General features: G+C 34.8%; 1 protein-coding gene and 2 pseudogenes across 2 annotated transcripts; 1 reads left to right on the forward strand and 2 right to left on the reverse strand.

Moving 5' to 3' along the window:
• Nucleotides 1-3,347: 3,347 nt before the first annotated feature.
• LOC123913791 (WUSCHEL-related homeobox 1) lies at nucleotides 3,348-6,808 on the forward strand. 2 transcript variants are annotated; one of them, XM_045964641.1, is made up of 4 exons: nucleotides 3,348-4,294; nucleotides 4,413-4,766; nucleotides 5,009-5,097; nucleotides 6,017-6,808. In XM_045964641.1, the coding sequence occupies exons 1-4, from the start codon at nucleotides 4,102-4,104 to the stop codon at nucleotides 6,581-6,583; spliced, it is 1,203 nt and encodes a 400-aa protein (XP_045820597.1). In that variant the 5' UTR covers nucleotides 3,348-4,101; the 3' UTR covers nucleotides 6,584-6,808. The 2 variants fall into 2 exon arrangements, with proteins under 2 accessions (XP_045820597.1, XP_045820598.1); XM_045964642.1 differs by having other exon boundaries at nucleotides 3,501-4,294; nucleotides 4,422-4,766.
• Nucleotides 6,809-10,416: 3,608 nt separating this feature from the next.
• Nucleotides 10,417-13,095, reverse strand: LOC123913894 (annotated as a pseudogene).
• LOC123913893 lies at nucleotides 12,707-15,584 on the reverse strand (annotated as a pseudogene).
• Between the last annotated feature and the right edge of the window lie 2,122 nt (nucleotides 15,585-17,706).

Genomic DNA, 17,706 nt, shown 5'->3' on the forward strand with positions numbered 1-17,706 from the left:
TGGAGTGGAGGGTAGTAGCAAACAATAAAATTTTAAAATATTATATTGATGAGGCTTTTAGTCAATGATATTTAGTTTACAATTTTTTAAATGAAAATAAATAAAAATGATTTAGTTATATTTTGTGTTGAATTAAGTGTATAATGACATCAAATAGAATATAAGATATCCCAAAAATGATTTAGCTATTGGTTCAAAGACCAAATGTACTTAAAACCGTTGTTGATTTTCATGCGTGTATCGTAGAAATATTCAATAAAAATAATGACTACAAAATCGTATTAGTCTATATTTGATATCACGGTGGATATATTAAAATTATAGTGAATCACCGTGATTTCTTTTTACAAAAGTTTCATAGACGATTTAGGTGATTCTGAGTAACTGTGGTGACAAAAAATAGGATTAGTTAAAAAAATAATATAATTTTATAGGTGTTTTTCCTTTGTAGGGGAAAAGTGTGAAGCTGTCCGTTCTGAAGTCTTGTCCCTTGGAGTGTGATTGCTTCCATCATGTTTTGTCGTTGCAAAGATTGAGCGTCTCCACTATGCATGATCTGATCTTTGGGAAATACACAAATTCTCAACTTAGACTAAGACCAGTGTCACCTGATCCATTTTATTTTTTTTATGAAAACAATGCAATTATGCGTGTACCTCTGGACATATATATACTGTACATGTACTAGTGTTTATCATCAAAATTGGCTTAACTTTTAAAATCGAATCTCTCAACTCTAATTACAAAGGAATCAAAAGCTGATTTTGTTAATTCCCCATATGCTTTCTTCTTTGATTCCAAATATATCTATCTATCTATATGCAAAAAGCAGATATGTAATTTTGCTTTTCATCTTTCTACACTGAAACCTTGTATAGTATTCCTACCCTTTTCCCAATACATCATCATGTACTCTAAAATAAAAAACTAATTAATGTGCATAACTCCGGAAATAAGTAGATATATGTGATGATCAAATTAAAGACTCAGTCACGGGTATATTCTATAGATTACTAGTGTACATGTAGCTAGAATAAAGAATTTGATGAGTACTAATTGGCTTAATTGATGAAATAGATATATATGTTAGTTATGAAGTTTGTTTTTATTATTGTTTAAATTTACTAAAGGACGACATGTTGGTGGAGAATAAAACATTCCCATCCTATATATCCTATATGCTATACATATATACATATAACATAACATATATACAAATAAGTAGTATATGCCTCACTCACACCATCACCATTGACTAATTGCAAGCAGCTGAAGCCTAAAAAGGATGAAAAGTTGAATGGGGCCATATATAACCTAGCTAGCTAAGCTAGCAATATTATATATTTGACCACTATAGCTATGGGCCTATTGCCTGTGTAGGTGATTTTTGGTTTTGCTATAGCCATAAGAACAGAAATGACAATACTGATTAGGGATTTTATGGGCAGTGCAGTATGGTGTATAGGGAGGGAGAGAGAGAGAGAGAGAGATATGCTCAATCAATATTAGAGGGGGTGGGTCACAGGCACAGCACAGAGTAGATAACAATACAATGCTCTCTCTGTAGTTTAATTTGCAATTGCATGGTTGGTTTGGTAGTACTAGTACTTACTTATCTTATTACATATTTTGCATTGCATTGCATTGCATTGCATGCACATTTTTCATAATAAATAAGAGACATACAAATAGTAGGGATTCAGAATTTGCAGGTAGTAGGCCCTCTACCCAACAAAAAGCTAAGAAATAATTAATCAATAATAGCTTTCAAATTCTACTACTATATTATCAGCCACCCAGCGTTGGCAGAGTTTCACACTAGCTCGAGAATTGAGTCATTCCATCATAATAATGACCAAGGGGTTATACCTATGAGGCAAACAAAGAGAGAGATAGATAGATAGATAAATCCACATTGAGGCAGAGATAGGACATGGACAGTTTTGTTTATTACTTAACTACCCTCCTATATATGTCCATCCTCAATTTAATTCAATAAATGACTCTGGACCATGGAGACAACATTCTAAATGAGGTAACAGTCATTTTTCTATTTTTCTATCTCCACCACCCCTCAAATTAAATTTACGATTTCAAATGCAAAAGGATCTTAGCCCATGCCCCAAAAAAGCACACCAGCCAGCTTGTTTTATTATTTAAATAACACATTTTTAATCATGTCAAATAATATGGTCTTCCTCTTAATTTATATCTAATATTATGAAAAATTAGTCTATATAATGTATCAAGCAGGATTTGCTGCTGTCAACTATTGGCACGCTATAACCAATCCTGGCCATATGTTTGAGATCGAACGGTTCAGATTTCAAATAATGTTTTATAAGGCAAAACAATCTCAGCCGCCGATTAGAGATCAAACAACCCATATCAGTTAAAGCACCCTACTATAACTCCAGGAAATCTGATTCCATACTATATCACTTATCAACAAATTAATAATATTTGAATCACCGTCAAACAAGACTGTTAAACAGGATCGATTCAAATGTCAAATAGTCTGAACCAAGAATTCAAACCTCCATTTTGAGTCCAAAAAATAAAAGATTTTAAAGAGTTCAATTTAATTCTAAATAATATAATATGATAAAATTTTATAGATATTTATCTTAATTGGCTAGAATGAGGGTCTTAGTTCAATCCTTGGACTTTTTAAAATTTAACATTTTTTATTTATTTTTTACAAGTATTGTGTTTATTTTAGGCCCTACTAAAAAGTTTGCTTTAGGCCTCTACATATGTTGGATATACTTGGTCGACCGGCTCTGTTGTCAAATTAGTGATTACTACTTAGTGTATATTTGGTATCACGATGGGTACGTATGCTAGAATCATAGTGAACCACTATGATTTTCTAAAAGTTACAAAGTGTAGCTTTTAAAAAATTATAATGGATAGCATGATTCCAAACATAGACTTAACATAATGATCAAGTTGTTCGACCTCTACAATATCTATGTGGAACTCTATAATATGACACAAGTGATAACGGTGTGAGCGGAAGACCTAACCATCATGTGTAGAAATATTTTGTTGAGAAAGAAGATATATACTACTAAATATACAGTAAGATGGGATGAATACATAGTAGTAGATGTGCATGGTAGAGTAGAGAGTAGAGAGTAGAGGTGAAAAATGAAGAAGTATCCGTACGTAGATGAGTAAATAATAAATTGACAGGAAAATAGACAAAGGAAAGGGTGAATTGGGGAACAGAGAGAGAGGGGCAGTTCGGATTGAGAATTAGTGTGAAAGGCACGAGACGTGAAGAGAACAATAAATGTGTGATGAGGCTCATGATAACCCTCATGATCGTCACGTCGTTTTTCATTCTCTACTCCCAATAATCTCCCAGAATTCCACGCTATAGCTTCTCTCTCTCTCTCTCTCTCTCTCTCTCTCTCTCTCTCTCTCTCTCTCTCTCCTTCAAAGCCTAGTCAACCTCATCTCATCTTTTGTCCCATATTCATCCAACACAAACAATACCATATTCTCTCATTCTCATTCTTCCCATTCTCTCTCTCTCTCTCAATTTGCATTTTGTTATTTATCATGTGAGTGAGCTAGTATAAGCTAAAAAATCAGTTGAGTGATCAATCCCCATCTCTCAATGTCACAGACACACTCCTCAACAAATTAATTAACAATAATAATGTTTTGGTTATTACTTACTTACTTACCATATACTACTCTCATAGTGATAGAGCATCAATCAATGAACCTATATATGCCATATATAAGCACCCTTTTCATTTTCAACTAGCTAGCTAGGTCTAACCATTTTAATTCACATCACTTCTTTTCCCTTTTTCTCTCAACTTCAACTCCATTCTGTCATTTCAAATTACCATAACCACACTCACAACCAAAAAGATTTCTATATCTAACAAACCATTCCCACTTTTCTTCTTCAAAATTATTTATTTATTAGTATATGTCTTTCATTTCATACTTTCATTATAATTTTCAACACAATATATAATATAGCTACTAAGTTGTTTGTGACTCATTTATAAGCCTTTTATTTATTTATTTAGTAACAAAAACCCTAGCTAGAGCTAGCATTCATTCATTTTCTCCAATATGTGGATGGTTGGTTACAATGAAGGTAGTGACTTCAACATGTCTGATTATCCATTCAATGGAAGGAAACTCAGGCCCCTCATCCCAAGACCAGTCACTTCTCCTAACAACAACACTTCAACTACAACTCCTTCCTTAAACCGCATTCATGGCGGCGCAAATGATTTCTTTTCACAGTATCACAATCTTCAGGGTACATATATTATATATATATATGCTATTCTCTCTTCTTCTTTTTTTATGCATGTGATGTGGATTAATTATTATTATTATTATATGTGAAAAGTGTCTAAAAGTGTGAAATGTTTTAGCAATATCAGTGGGAGGAGATCAGAGCAAGAGATCATCAGAGTTGAATAATAGTCAAGCAGCAGCAGCAGGAGGAGGAGGAGGAGGAGTTGTAGTGAGTTCAAGATGGAATCCAACACCAGAACAGTTAAGAGCACTTGAAGAGTTGTATAGAAGAGGAACAAGAACACCATCTGCTGAACAAATCCAACAAATCACAGCACAGCTTAGAAGGTTTGGAAAAATTGAAGGCAAGAATGTTTTCTATTGGTTTCAGAATCACAAAGCTAGAGAAAGGCAGAAAAGACGCCGTCAAATGGAATCAGCTGCTGCTGATCATCAGTTTGATGCTACTCTTGAAAAGAAAGACTTATTAGGTACTGTAATTAATTAACCCTTAATCTTAGTTTGTATATATATAATTAATTAATGAAGAGAAGATATATACCTTATTTTTTTGTTGTAATTGTAATTATTAATTTTGTGTTTGTTTGTTAGAGGAATATCCTTTTTAGTACACATATGACATGGGTTACTTTATATTTTTTCTCATTCATTCGTATTGTTGTAGGTTGAGATGTAAAGTTATATTCTTTTTTGTTTTTCTTTTTGTCTACAGGCGCAAGTAGGACAGTGTTTGAAGTTGAACACACCAAAAACTGGCTACCCTCTTCAAATTCCAGTACTAGTACTCTTCCTCTTGCAGAGGTCCATTCTCTTTATTATTATATATATATATTACTAGTATCATCTTTGTCTTTGTATCACATGATTTCATTCATTCATTCAATCATGGACTAAACCAAACAAACCCCTTTTTATCTTTTTCAACATAGGACATTCACTTAATAATTCAGTAAATAAAAAGTCTTTAATAATAATAATAATAATGAGAAAAAAGATCCTCATACACTCACTCACTAAGCACCGATTATTTGGACATGATTACTTTTGAGAAATACTAATACTAGTATCTTGTTATAGATGTTTGAAACACATAATTAAGAAAGGTATAAATGCATAGTCATAGGGTAAAGGACCCTCACCCCTCACCCTCATCCTCACCCTAGTAGGTAGTACTGTAGTAAGGTAAGAAAAGAAAAGTTTTGTAGTAGTAGTAGTAATTTTGTTGGGAAATGAAAAGGTCCTAAAAGCTGAATTCCTTCCTTTCTGTCGGGGCTGCTGTAATGAAACTTGGCTGGGCTTTTGGGGCTTGTGCATATTCAAGTAAGTCAGTATTAGCTTTTAGGCACTCTCCTTCATTTTACAACAATATATTCTTCTTTCTTTCTTTCTTTCTTTCTTTCTATAGAATTGAGAGACCACCCATATATTCATCCATGACCCAAAAGAAGACAACCCTCACCTTCACCTCCTGCTTTAATTTGACTTCACATACACCAACATCTACCTTTTTTATTTATTTAGTATTTTAATATACAATACTTTGTGTGCATGCCCATTTCAAATCTGTGCATGCCCTCCCTTTTTTTTTCTTTTCTTTTTAACCTATGGTTCATTTTTCACTCACCTATGTATGTATGTATGTATGTATGTATGGTTCTTTCTTTCCTTCATAAATAAATTAATAATAATGCCTTTATTTATTTAATTAAAAATTGTTCAGGAATCTGTTTCAATTCAAAGGGTAGCAGGAAAAGCAGATGAGTACACTAGAACAGATGGATGGGTCCAATTCGATGAGGCAGCAGAATTACAACAAAGAAGAAACTTTATGGAAAGGAATGCCACGTGGCATATGATGCAGTTAACTACTTGTCCTACCCTCATTAACACTACACAGCTAAATTCTTCTAATTACACCACCACCCCTACTACTACTACTACTACTACTACTACCACTACATCATCAACAACAACAGCTAGCATGGCCACCACTGCCACAGTAACAACTAGGCTTATGGACCCAAAACTCATGATCAAGACCCATCATGATCTCAGCTTATTCATTTCACCTCAAACACAAAATGCTTTTAATATCCATTTAAGCAACAATACTCATCATCACCTGCAGGATGATCATTCTTTGGAGTCTCATCATCAAACCCTTCAACTTTTCCCAATAAGGAATGGTGGATTATGCAGTGATGATAATAACAAAGAGACAGAAATATCAGCTTCAGCAATGAATGCACCCAACCAGTTCATTGAATTTCTTCCGTTGAAGAACTGATATATAATATATTAGAAAATAGTATAACTTTGCTATGCATGTCAAATGACACTCTTCTTCATTAGGTGTTGGATTTTGTTAGAAAATAGCACTGTTTTTATTGTTATTGATGTTATGTTTCAAGAAATTGGTGATGTAATAGGACACTGAATTTGAATGGGGTATTTTCCTTAAAATGCATTTGGACTATGTTGGTTGAATCAAATACTATATATTATAGACTAGTAGTAGTATTTAAAAATATATATTATGTGTGTTTAATATATATATACTATATAGACCTTATTTAAGTAAGTTGATGTTTAAGTATACACATGTTACTCCTCCTCCTGATATATGAAGAATGGGAAAGGATGATGACATAATTAAATGAAGAATGTACATAAGGGAATTTGATATTGAGATATATATATAGTAGTAGTACTAGTATCTGAAATAGGAATAAGATGTGACAGACAGACAGACGGACGTAGATGATGATGTTGAAGTAACTACGAACGAAACGAACATGGGTGGGAGAATTGTTTTGTTCTTTTGCTGCATACTTGGAAAATTATAAAAATAAAATGCTGCTGTTCTATAATGCTGTGCTATGATGCTATATGTGTATTGCAATGCAATCAATGTTTTGGTCTAGCGAATTCTGTAGTCCAATTTATGATGACATTAACAAATCACATCAATGCACCAAAAGGGAACAGAACGGCTGAATTCAAACTAAATCCGTGAATTCATTCGTTCCACAAACTGCTGTCTCATACATACTACTAGTATAGTATAGTATAGTATAGTATAAGCTTCAACTTTTTTTTGGAAAGACTAATTAATTTCTCAAGTTTTGTTTTGTGGAACCTAAATGGATGGCCTTCCTAAGAATTTTAATGTTGTTGTGTGTCCAAGACAGAGATCAAATTCATGACCTTAATTAAACTATAAAAATCCCGTTCATCTTATCTATCTGAATTAATTAAGCACTATATTGTTAATTGTGTGTACGTTTGGAAGGAAAATTTACTCCACCATAGAACTACTCTTGAAAGTAGCGGTAATTTGTAGCCCTATTTGTTGAAGTTTATACAAAAACATTGGTAGATGCTATTACTACAAATAACATTATTGTATTAGATGGAGTAATAGGGCTACAAACTTTTAAGAGATTTCAAAATCAGGTTTTTAAATAATCAAGATATTGATTGATTATTTTTACTTTTTAAACTTTGTTGCATGTTAAAACTGAGGAATGATTGATCATCTATCTAGATAATCTAGGTCCTTGGAAAAGCTCCTTGGAGTACATATACTTATGGTATAGGGAATTTGTTACTTACTACATTAATTAACTAGGGAATGATCCACCTTTCAAAACCCTTAAGAGGGCTTAGACTAGGACGTGTCGCACAAGAGGCGTCAAGCATCATCAGGGTTAAAAAATAATATAAGAAAGAATGCAAAAATATTCCCAATGCAGCTACTGAAGCCGTGAGTGGGGGACCATAATTCAAACAATTAATACTAATAGTGAGTATTTGAATATTTTCTTTATTTTCATAAAAAATATTTGTTTTGTTTATGTTATATTATTGTGAAACCAGTACACAAGTCTTAGCTCGACCGACAAAAATATGTTTAAATTGTTAGGTCGAACGTCATGATCGGATTTCATTATACTATATATTATTGTGAAATCAAAATATTTTTGTGTCATATTATGTTAATTTTAATTTGTTTATTAGGGACTATCTGAATTGACAGTAGCTCCTCTCCAACTATAGATTTATGATGGATGGGTGAAAATGTTAGTAGCAATTTATAAAATAATAATTAATGATGTTGTTGGATTGAAATACTCCCTCCGTCCCATATTATAAGCAAAAAAAATTATTTTTTCATGTCTCAAATTATAAGCAAAAAAAAATAACTTTTATCATTTTTAAGATAAACTTTTACTTAATTTACTCTCTTTCTTCTTTTCCACATAATCAATAACTAATAAAAAGTGTTTTTACATGTTCCTATGAAACTTATTTCAACAAACACACAAAAATATCTTCTTTTTTTTTTGCCTATATTACGTGATGAGAATTGTGAAACAGCGAAAGCATGTTAGCAAATGGTGACTACTTGTGAAATAACAGAATGGGTTGTTTGTTTTATTCGGTGAACTCTTTTAAGGTAAAAAAATGAAATGAAAGCTGCTTTATGTGGAGGAAGATTTGATCTTGGTAGATTTGTTGCTATTAACCAATCACAAACTGTCGTGGCGTATGCAAAGCCAGAGGAATACTCAATATAAACATACTCATCACGGGTGGAGATTAAATATATAGGTCACTTACCTACCTACCTACTATTTGGTACTCTCTTAGTCCCTATATCATCTACTCCACGTAGCTGCACAAACAAAACTAACATCTAACAATTCAGATTTAAGCCGTTAATGAGCACTTTCTAAGACGAATTATTCGGGAGAACCCGAGTTTGATTCTTGATGAAAACAACTTTTTATTAGACTTTACTTACCTTGCGGCCGGACTCTAGATTGTTAGAGTAGGTATACATACACTAAGGACACAAAAACACAATAGGTGCAATTTGCACTCAAGAACAGTCTTACACTATAGGCTCAACTCAACTTGAGCTTATCACACATACACACACTTTGTTAAGAAAGAAGAAAAGAGAGAGTAATTGAGAGAAGGAGAATTTTATTTCACAATTGCACTAATTTGGATTACAAGCATATGTGTAGCCACACACAGAAGGAAAAGAGGGAAACAAAACCAGCAAAATCCACAAAGTGAAAAACAAACAGCCTACACCAAAACTCCTACCCCCAAACGGAAAAAAAAAACACAGTATAAAAACTACCACCCCATGGAAACCCAAAACAGAACCAGCATATGAACTGAAGCAGTCCAGATCAACAGCAGAAGACACGCACAGCAGACACAACTCCAATACAGGACCGAACAGCTCGCAACAGATAGGACCCACAACAGACGCCGCACACATAACAGAAGCGCGCACCGATTATCTTACAAAACAAATACTTTGAAGTACAAATGATGAGTAACAGTTCAAGTTGAAAAAAATGTCATGCACAGATATGCAAATAACAGAATCCACAAGAGATTATAGTACCAGCACCAAGGTCTTGCAGTTCTTGAAAAGGAACCCTAAGTCTAACAGTTAGAACACTTACAATTCAACTCAGCAACATCGCATTAACTCAACAAAAACAAAATGATTTGAACTCAACCAAACAAAACAAATCAGTTTAACTCAATAAAATCAAAATAAAACTGAAGATAGACCACTTCAACTCAGCAAAATCAAAACAAAGTATCATGCGGTGCTATACAGGTGGACTATATAGCATGTCATTCAAAATACGAAAAACCAGTGATAAACATGAAAGTTGAAGTTTATAAAACATCAATTTATGTAGCATAACCATTCTACATTTGATTTAAGATTTCAGTCTTTGGTACTTGCTTGGAGGACCTTTCCTGGAGTACCATATAGTTGGAATTAATTGTTGTATGGCTGTAGAATGCCTCCAATGTCGGCAAAATTAAAATTTTGAACAGCTAAGTTTCACCCAATATTACAATTGGAATTCTATGACAATTCTAATTAAATATGTTGAAGACCAGTTGGCATTGACAGAGAAAAGTGACCAAACAAAATATTGTGAAGTAGCTTGTTCAATGTACCCAACCATCATCGACACTCCTTATAAATACCTTGAATAGGTGGTCATTTTCAAGCAATAACTTTCCCTTTATATAAAAAATGGATTTCCAATTTAGCACCATTCTCTCCTCCAGAGATAAAAAACAATGAAATGGAAACTTTCACGACAACATATTCTATAAACATCATTAAGAATATTGCATTTCAATTTAAAAGTCATAAAAAATGTATTCTTCAATTTCTGTAATAGCTTTATCTATGCATAACCACATATGCCAGTGTCGTATCGGTGTTGAACACCGACACATGTAGGACACCAGACACATGTTCAACCTTAAGTGTTGGTGCTACATAGTTATTCACATTGCCTGCATGTGGTTTTCGTATCGTTGAGGTCCTTGAGGAACTTTGGCATGTTCTGCAGCTACTGCAACATCACTCTTCATTTTCTGACCAAGAGGAAACGCACGGGCTTCAGTCACAGAAGCAAACCTTAGCTCAGCTGGAGGAATGAAACCGTCCACAGAAAGGCCAGGGATATTGAACGCCACTTCCTCCATTATCCATGCTTCTTCCATCCTAGTTTTAGTGTGGCTCATGGCTTGTTTCTCCAAACTTGAAAAGTGTTACTTGTGAACGACCTGAATGAGCATTCATAATCCCTTCAACAGACCTATAATCATCAAGAAATGAATTGATTGTGGTCTCCCAATAAACAGCATCACCTCCATTGTTCTGAATACGAGTCAAATGGGAATCTTCTAAGTGAACAAGAAGTCCTGTTTTCTGACTAAAGTGGCCAAGCAAAACATGTCTGATGATCTCTGCAGAACCTTCACTTCTAGCTTTTAATGTGGAAGGATCTGAACATATTTTGAGAATGAAACAGTCTTCTCCGTTAATCTTCTTCTCTCCAATACATCTTGCATTGATAAACATGGTTGCAGTTGTCCTCGGATCAAGTCCCTACAAACAAAAACAAGTCTAAATTATAGAGTGGCAGGCAAGATTACGAGTAATAATGCTGAGAAGCATATTAGAGTTCAATAAAGAGAAAGATTAATTATTTGGAATTGATAGAATGAGAAAAGTTTATTACAATAAGTATATGATAGACTTTTATATAGCGATCTTAACTAAGTTAAGAAATCTTGACCAACTTGCAACTATCTTTAACAAATTCTAACAGATAAAGAAATGAAACCTGAAGAGCATGTCTCAAAGGCCTGGCTGGTCCTTTGGCTGCATGTGGACAAAGCCAAGGTGTGTGACGCCACACAAATTTCCCATTGCAACCTGCATGAACCTTGCTTCCACCAAGAGAAAGCTCCACATACACATGTCTGGCTTCATTTGCCACAAGACAAACTCACCAGATTGTGCAGCATTAGAGGGGTTCCGAGTTCGCACGAGCTTGTTAGCTGTCTCAAACTCGGAAGCAATCATCCTCACCTTTCCCATTGCATAAGCATTGTAAATGGAATCCTGAAGCTTCACCCCTCCAGAAGCAGATATGTACTGCTGCAATATGTACTGAGCAGAAGATGTTTCCTGTAGCAACATCCAATAAGTTAGTAATGGAAATCTGTGATGATTAATTAACACTAATGATATTGAAGAAAACGGAAGCAGATAAACTTTTCAAGGATCAACATTCAACAACACAGAACTGTAGTTGAAATGTTGAGAAACAATCCTAGCATTTAGAATTATTCACTTGACAAATTATGTTTAAGGTGTTCCAAAAAGAGAAAGTGAGTCAGATTAACAAAGAAGTGAAAGAACACAAAATATAAAGATGGAGCAAGCTTTGGCAAACATCCACTAATAGCAAAAAGCGATTGATAAATTGGCATTTGCTTCCTCCAAAAGCATATTCTCAAACCAACTTCTAACAGGATATGGCATGAATAACATATCTCTTCCTAATAAAAACTACTATAATGAGATGCATATTAATATGTTAATTGCTGCACTCCTTTATAGAAATAGTATTTGCAATTTACATATTTCTTGAAAAACCTTCAAGTCTTTCCAAAACAGATCTAAATAAGATAAAAAGAAATCTAAGAAGCAACAAAGTTGAAGACATCATTAGTTGACACGCCAATAATCGCATGAACATAGAATCATCTACTTCTGCAGAACTAAATGTTTGCAGTTGCTGCATGAACTTAGCCTCCATCTACTTCTGCCCAACTATATAGTATAGATCCAATATAGAAATATATCGTACAAATGTATAATTTGAAAATATGGAAAAAATAATCCATTTACATGTACCATGCTAACAGTTGCCACAGCCTAGGTGCTTGTGTAATTTCATAAACATCATCCTTAATATATGGATCACTGCACAATCTCTTCACACCATATGATAGACATACTTTATCATAAGAGAAATTGAAGGGAAGAATAAATTTAAAATCCAATCAACAAATTATAACCTAAACGTAATTTATGCTAAAATGTATAATAATAACATCAGCAAATTCCAATCAAATTTAGAACTGCGCACCCAAACCAAAGGTTAAACAACACTGTGCACAATTATGCAGGAAAACCATCCAATACAATAACTTGTCCATTATAAAACATTGTCAAATGTGCAGCTTTAGGCTCCTTAACTATACCAGCTAAATCATAGAGAGAAAAAATCCATAGTTGCAAGGTTTTTTGGTCTTACAATTGGTGGGAAACAACTCCCAATCATAACCATTGCATTTGTTTAATGTGAAATCTATGGCTGGCGTCAATAGGACCATGATGGTTACCAACATTAACGGGACCAGGCTATACATCACCTTCATGTACAGTAGTAATAAACATAAACCTACTCAACTATGTGGGAACGACCTCAAGCTCTAAAGTGAACAAGACCTACCACCCTCCTCGGATCCATCGATTGTTGTTTCTACAACTTCCCCTCATCTTGAAACCCTAGCTTAAACTGATCATAATTAGAGAGTTCAGCACTCTTGAAGGGCCGCACGCCCAAGACTCGGAGCAAGTCATCTTGGTGAAGTACTTCTTTTTCGAGCAGCAACTCTGCAATTTGAGCTACTTTCTCTTTGTGTTCCTCTATAAGTTGTATGGTACGTTCATAAGCCTTGTTCACCCATTCTCGCACTTCATTATCAATTATTGCACCAGTTTCGCTGCTGTATGGTTTGGACGTCTCAAACGAGTCCTCCCTTTGGGGGAAAGAGAGAAGACCCACTTTTTCGCTGAAACCATAGACAGCTACTTGATCATATGTCATCTTGGTGACTTTCTCCAAGTCATCTTGTGCTCCCGTAGAGATTGCCCCAATGAGAACCTTCTCGGCAGCCCGACCACCAAGGGTCATACAAGTCATATCAAAAAGCTGCTCTTTTGTCATGAGAAGGTTCTCGTTTGGAACATACTGGGCAAACCCAAGTGCTGCTGTTCCACGAGGAACGATAGTTACTTTCAACAATGGCTCAGTATGTTCCAAGAACCAACCTGCAACAGCATGGCCTGCTTCATGGTAAGCAACAGTACGCCTTTGCAGCTTACTTATTACCTTGTTCTTCTTCTCCAAACCACCAATGATCCTATCAATAGCTGCCTCAAAATGATCCATTGTGACTTGTGCTTCTTCAGTCCTTGCAGCAAACAGAGCAGCTTCATTGCAAACATTAGCAATGTCTGCTCCAGAAAATCCTGGAGTAAGGGCTGCAAGTCTCTGTGAATAATATGAAGGCACGCGGTCAAGTTTGATTGTTTTCAAGTAAATCTGAAATATCTGGTCACGGCCTTTGATGTCGGGTTTATCAACTGTTATCTGGCGGTCAAAACGGCCAGGCCTAAGTAGGGCTTTGTCTAATATATCAGGTCTATTTGTACCTGCCAGCACAACTACTCCAGCAGTGGTTCCAAAGCCATCCATCTCCACCAACAATTGATTTAAAGTACTCTCACGCTCATCATTTCTAGAAGAGGAACCACCACCCCTTGTCTGACCAATTGCATCGATCTCATCAATAAATACTATACTGGGAGCACTCTTCCTTGCTTCATAAAATAAGTTTTTCACCCTAGAGACGCCAACGCCGACAAACAGTTCCAAGAAATCAGAACCAGACATAGAGAGAAATGGCACACCAGCCTCCCCTGCAGTTGCTTTTGCCAAAAGGGTTTTTCCTGTGCCCGGAGGACCCACCAGAAGAGCACCTTTTGGAATTTTGGCACCAAGGTCATGGTATTTCTTAGGATTTTTGAGGAAATGCACAAACTCCATAATTTCATGTTTTGCCTCATCACAGCCAGCAACATCTTTAAAATAGACCTAACAAAATGAATTTTCAAAATAAGAAAAATATTCACTTAAATGAACATATGAAGGCTGAAGTTATAATTCATTGAACATCAACACACCACAAACACAACTAAATGCTGTTAAAAACAAATAATACAGAAGAATAAGTCACTACTACTACTACGAACCTTGTTTTTGGAATCTTTATCTAGTTTTATGAGATGTGCTTTTCTGATGTTAAAAATTCCACGAACGCCACCCTTATCAAGTGCCATAAACAAGAGAAAGCCCACAGGCAAAAGGATTGGAAAAAATGTCAAGAACTCCTCATACCAATCCGTTTCAGAAGTATAGGTAACAGGTACAAAATCATGATGGTCGATCCCTAATGCGTTTTGTGCTTTCTCTAAATTCCTTTCAAAGGAATCGACACTTCCGATATTGAAATAATATTTATGTCGGCTATGGCTATGGCCAGCATCAGATACATTTGCAGTAGCAGCAGCAGCAGCGGGAACTGTGTGATTTTTGGGATAGTCCCTTACATATATGTTGGCAACACCTTTGTTGGAAACAACAATATGGTCGACTAATCCAGCTTTCAAAAGCTTAGTCTTAAAATACTGAAAACAAATCTCTTGCTGTTGCGGCTCAAAAGTAACAAAATATAAGATTGGAAGAAGAACGATCCCTAGCAGTGCCAACAACAATGGGGTGCGGAATTTTTGAAATAGTTTGAAGAATGATTCTTGAAAAATCGATTCTTTGATCCTCTGTAATCGACTTCTTCGACTCTTCTTTAGACTCGTTTTCTTTTTGTTGTTACCCATTGGTTACGATGTGAGTGAATGAATGAGTGGAAGAATAAGAAAGGAGATTTAGGGATTTTCAGAGTTTACCTTGCTTGCTGACCTATATCTATCAGCCAGCTCTCTCTCTCTCTCTCTCTCTCTCTCTCTCTCTCTCTCTCTCTCTCTCTCGCAATGAATGAATGAATGAATGAATATTTTTCGTTTACAATTTCGCTCACCTCACCTGTAAACATTGGGCCGGATCTAACCAATTGTAAAAGATCTTTTCTCTCCCCACCCCCATGAATCATTTATCCCCCTGAATTTCCAATTTTGCCCTTGAAAAAACTTCGGTTCGTAGAAACCGAAATTTTTTTTTGCCTTGAAAACAAATTTTGGTTTCTAAAAACCGAAATTTACTCTGAATTTGCACTAGAAAAAATTCGGTTTCTGCGAACCGAATTTTTTTGTAAGGGCAAAATTGGAATATTGGGGGTATAAAAGATTCATGGGAGGGGGAAGAGAAAACATCATTGTAAAATTCAGTCATTCAAGGCTGGCAGCATCAACCAACAATTATTTCATATCACTTGGATACAATGAAAAGTTTTTCTATTTTAAAAATAAGTTGGGTATTAGTATACTAGTAATGCCCTAATAACTGGACAACACTTTAATCGTCGAAAAATAGAGAATCTAAACTTCAAACCTTGATTGCTCCAATAATATTCATTGATAGTTATCGATTAACCTACATTTACGGGACACACCATATATACATTTATGATCGATCTCTAGCTCTGCCAAAAAATTTACATTTTGCACTTTATACATCCGGGGTATTTCATAAAGAAAAATATGAATGATTTAAATAAAAAATGTTTTATTGAAATTTGTATACTTAATCCAATTTTTAAGTTTATATCTTGACTTTGGTTTATAGGGAGAGCCGGTTGTAATTTTTCTCTTGTTTATTCCAATTGGTGTAGTAATCTCTTAGATTGTTTACAATATTGTTAAGGGTTACTTATTTTGAATTGTAAGGGTCTGAGTACCTCTTTTACTCCTTATAATTCATTTTTTGCTTATATAAAAAAAAAACAGTACTGGAGGTATCAGCAACAAAAGTAATATTTTACAACGAATGTACCCACCTAGTGTGCTCAGGAATCCAACCAGGCGCAGGAAAGCCCATTCTCGCACGAGGTGGCTTCGCTAGGCCCTACAACCAAACAAAGCCTATTCCCTCCAAGTCCCACATCTCGTTTATGGGGACGTCACGACTGCAACTTCGACGCCTCAGGACACGGCCATTGCACCACATGAGATTGTGGCGGATCTCTCTTCTGCAACGGCATCGGTGGAACACCACCTGCAACTCTCGCCGAGTTCATACTCAGCAAAGATCTAAAAACGTGGGCAGTTTTTGTAGCCACTCAAGCTGAAGCATAACGGATATAATATTTCGTTTCTGACTTGGTCTCGAACACAAAAATCATGTACGAATTTGTAAACAGATAGCAATGCACACACATAGCGAAAATAATTAATAATTAGTTTTTCACTTCTGAGTATTTTTAAACTAGCTGAGTGTTTATGATATTTAAAGAAAACTCGAAAAGATGAGTGTAATTTTCTGAAAAATAAAATATGTTTTGAAAACACCATTCGATTAATTTGATTATTATTATTGAATTAATTTGAAGTATAACTTGCCCTAATCATGAATGAAAGGAACTCCGCGTTGAGGCCGTGTATTTGGCCGCGTGTACTGCAACCGTGTCCATTCGTCCCCAAAATATCACAAACAACGTAGATAGATTAATAGATAGATGCACACACACATCACCATAAACAAACAATTTGTTTGTAATTTCTTGCAACTCCATCTGCCTTCACTCGTCAACCCACCTTCCTATTTCTCAACTACTATTATAGTATTAGTATAATTAATTTAGATAATTATAGTCATTAAAATTCTTTAATATAAATATATACGGGTATATTTGTTAAGGTGAATGATTCTAATCAATTTATAAATAATATTTATTGATTCTTTTTATATTAAATATTATTTGCGGATTAATCACAATCATCAAATTAAGTCGTATATCGATACATATCCACGTAATATGTGTACCGAAATGTTAAACTTATGATTAGTTTTTTATATATCATTCTTCCTCGTGTGTGTGTCTCTAATAATTTGACACTTAATATCCAAATTACTATTAAAAAAAGAGTAGTATACTAATCTAAAGTGCTACGTACAATTATTCTTATTCTTTTTAATCTAGAACACACAAAGTCGTGATTGAGAATTCACGTATTATTGACCAACAGCAGCGCGTATG

Source organism: Trifolium pratense, linkage group LG3, assembly GCF_020283565.1.
Source record: "Trifolium pratense cultivar HEN17-A07 linkage group LG3, ARS_RC_1.1, whole genome shotgun sequence".
Lineage (NCBI taxonomy): Eukaryota > Viridiplantae > Streptophyta > Magnoliopsida > Fabales > Fabaceae > Trifolium > Trifolium pratense.

Excerpts from the sequence above, each read along its gene's own strand:
- LOC123913791 (XM_045964641.1), top strand. The coding sequence starts at position 4,102 with ATGTGGATGGTTGGTTACAATGAAGGTAGTGACTTCAACATGTCTGAT. Across the intron at positions 4,295-4,412 it reads ACAGTATCACAATCTTCAGG|CAATATCAGTGGGAGGAGAT; the intron begins GTACATATATTA and ends GAAATGTTTTAG. Across the intron at positions 4,767-5,008 it reads TGAAAAGAAAGACTTATTAG|GCGCAAGTAGGACAGTGTTT; the intron begins GTACTGTAATTA and ends TTTTGTCTACAG.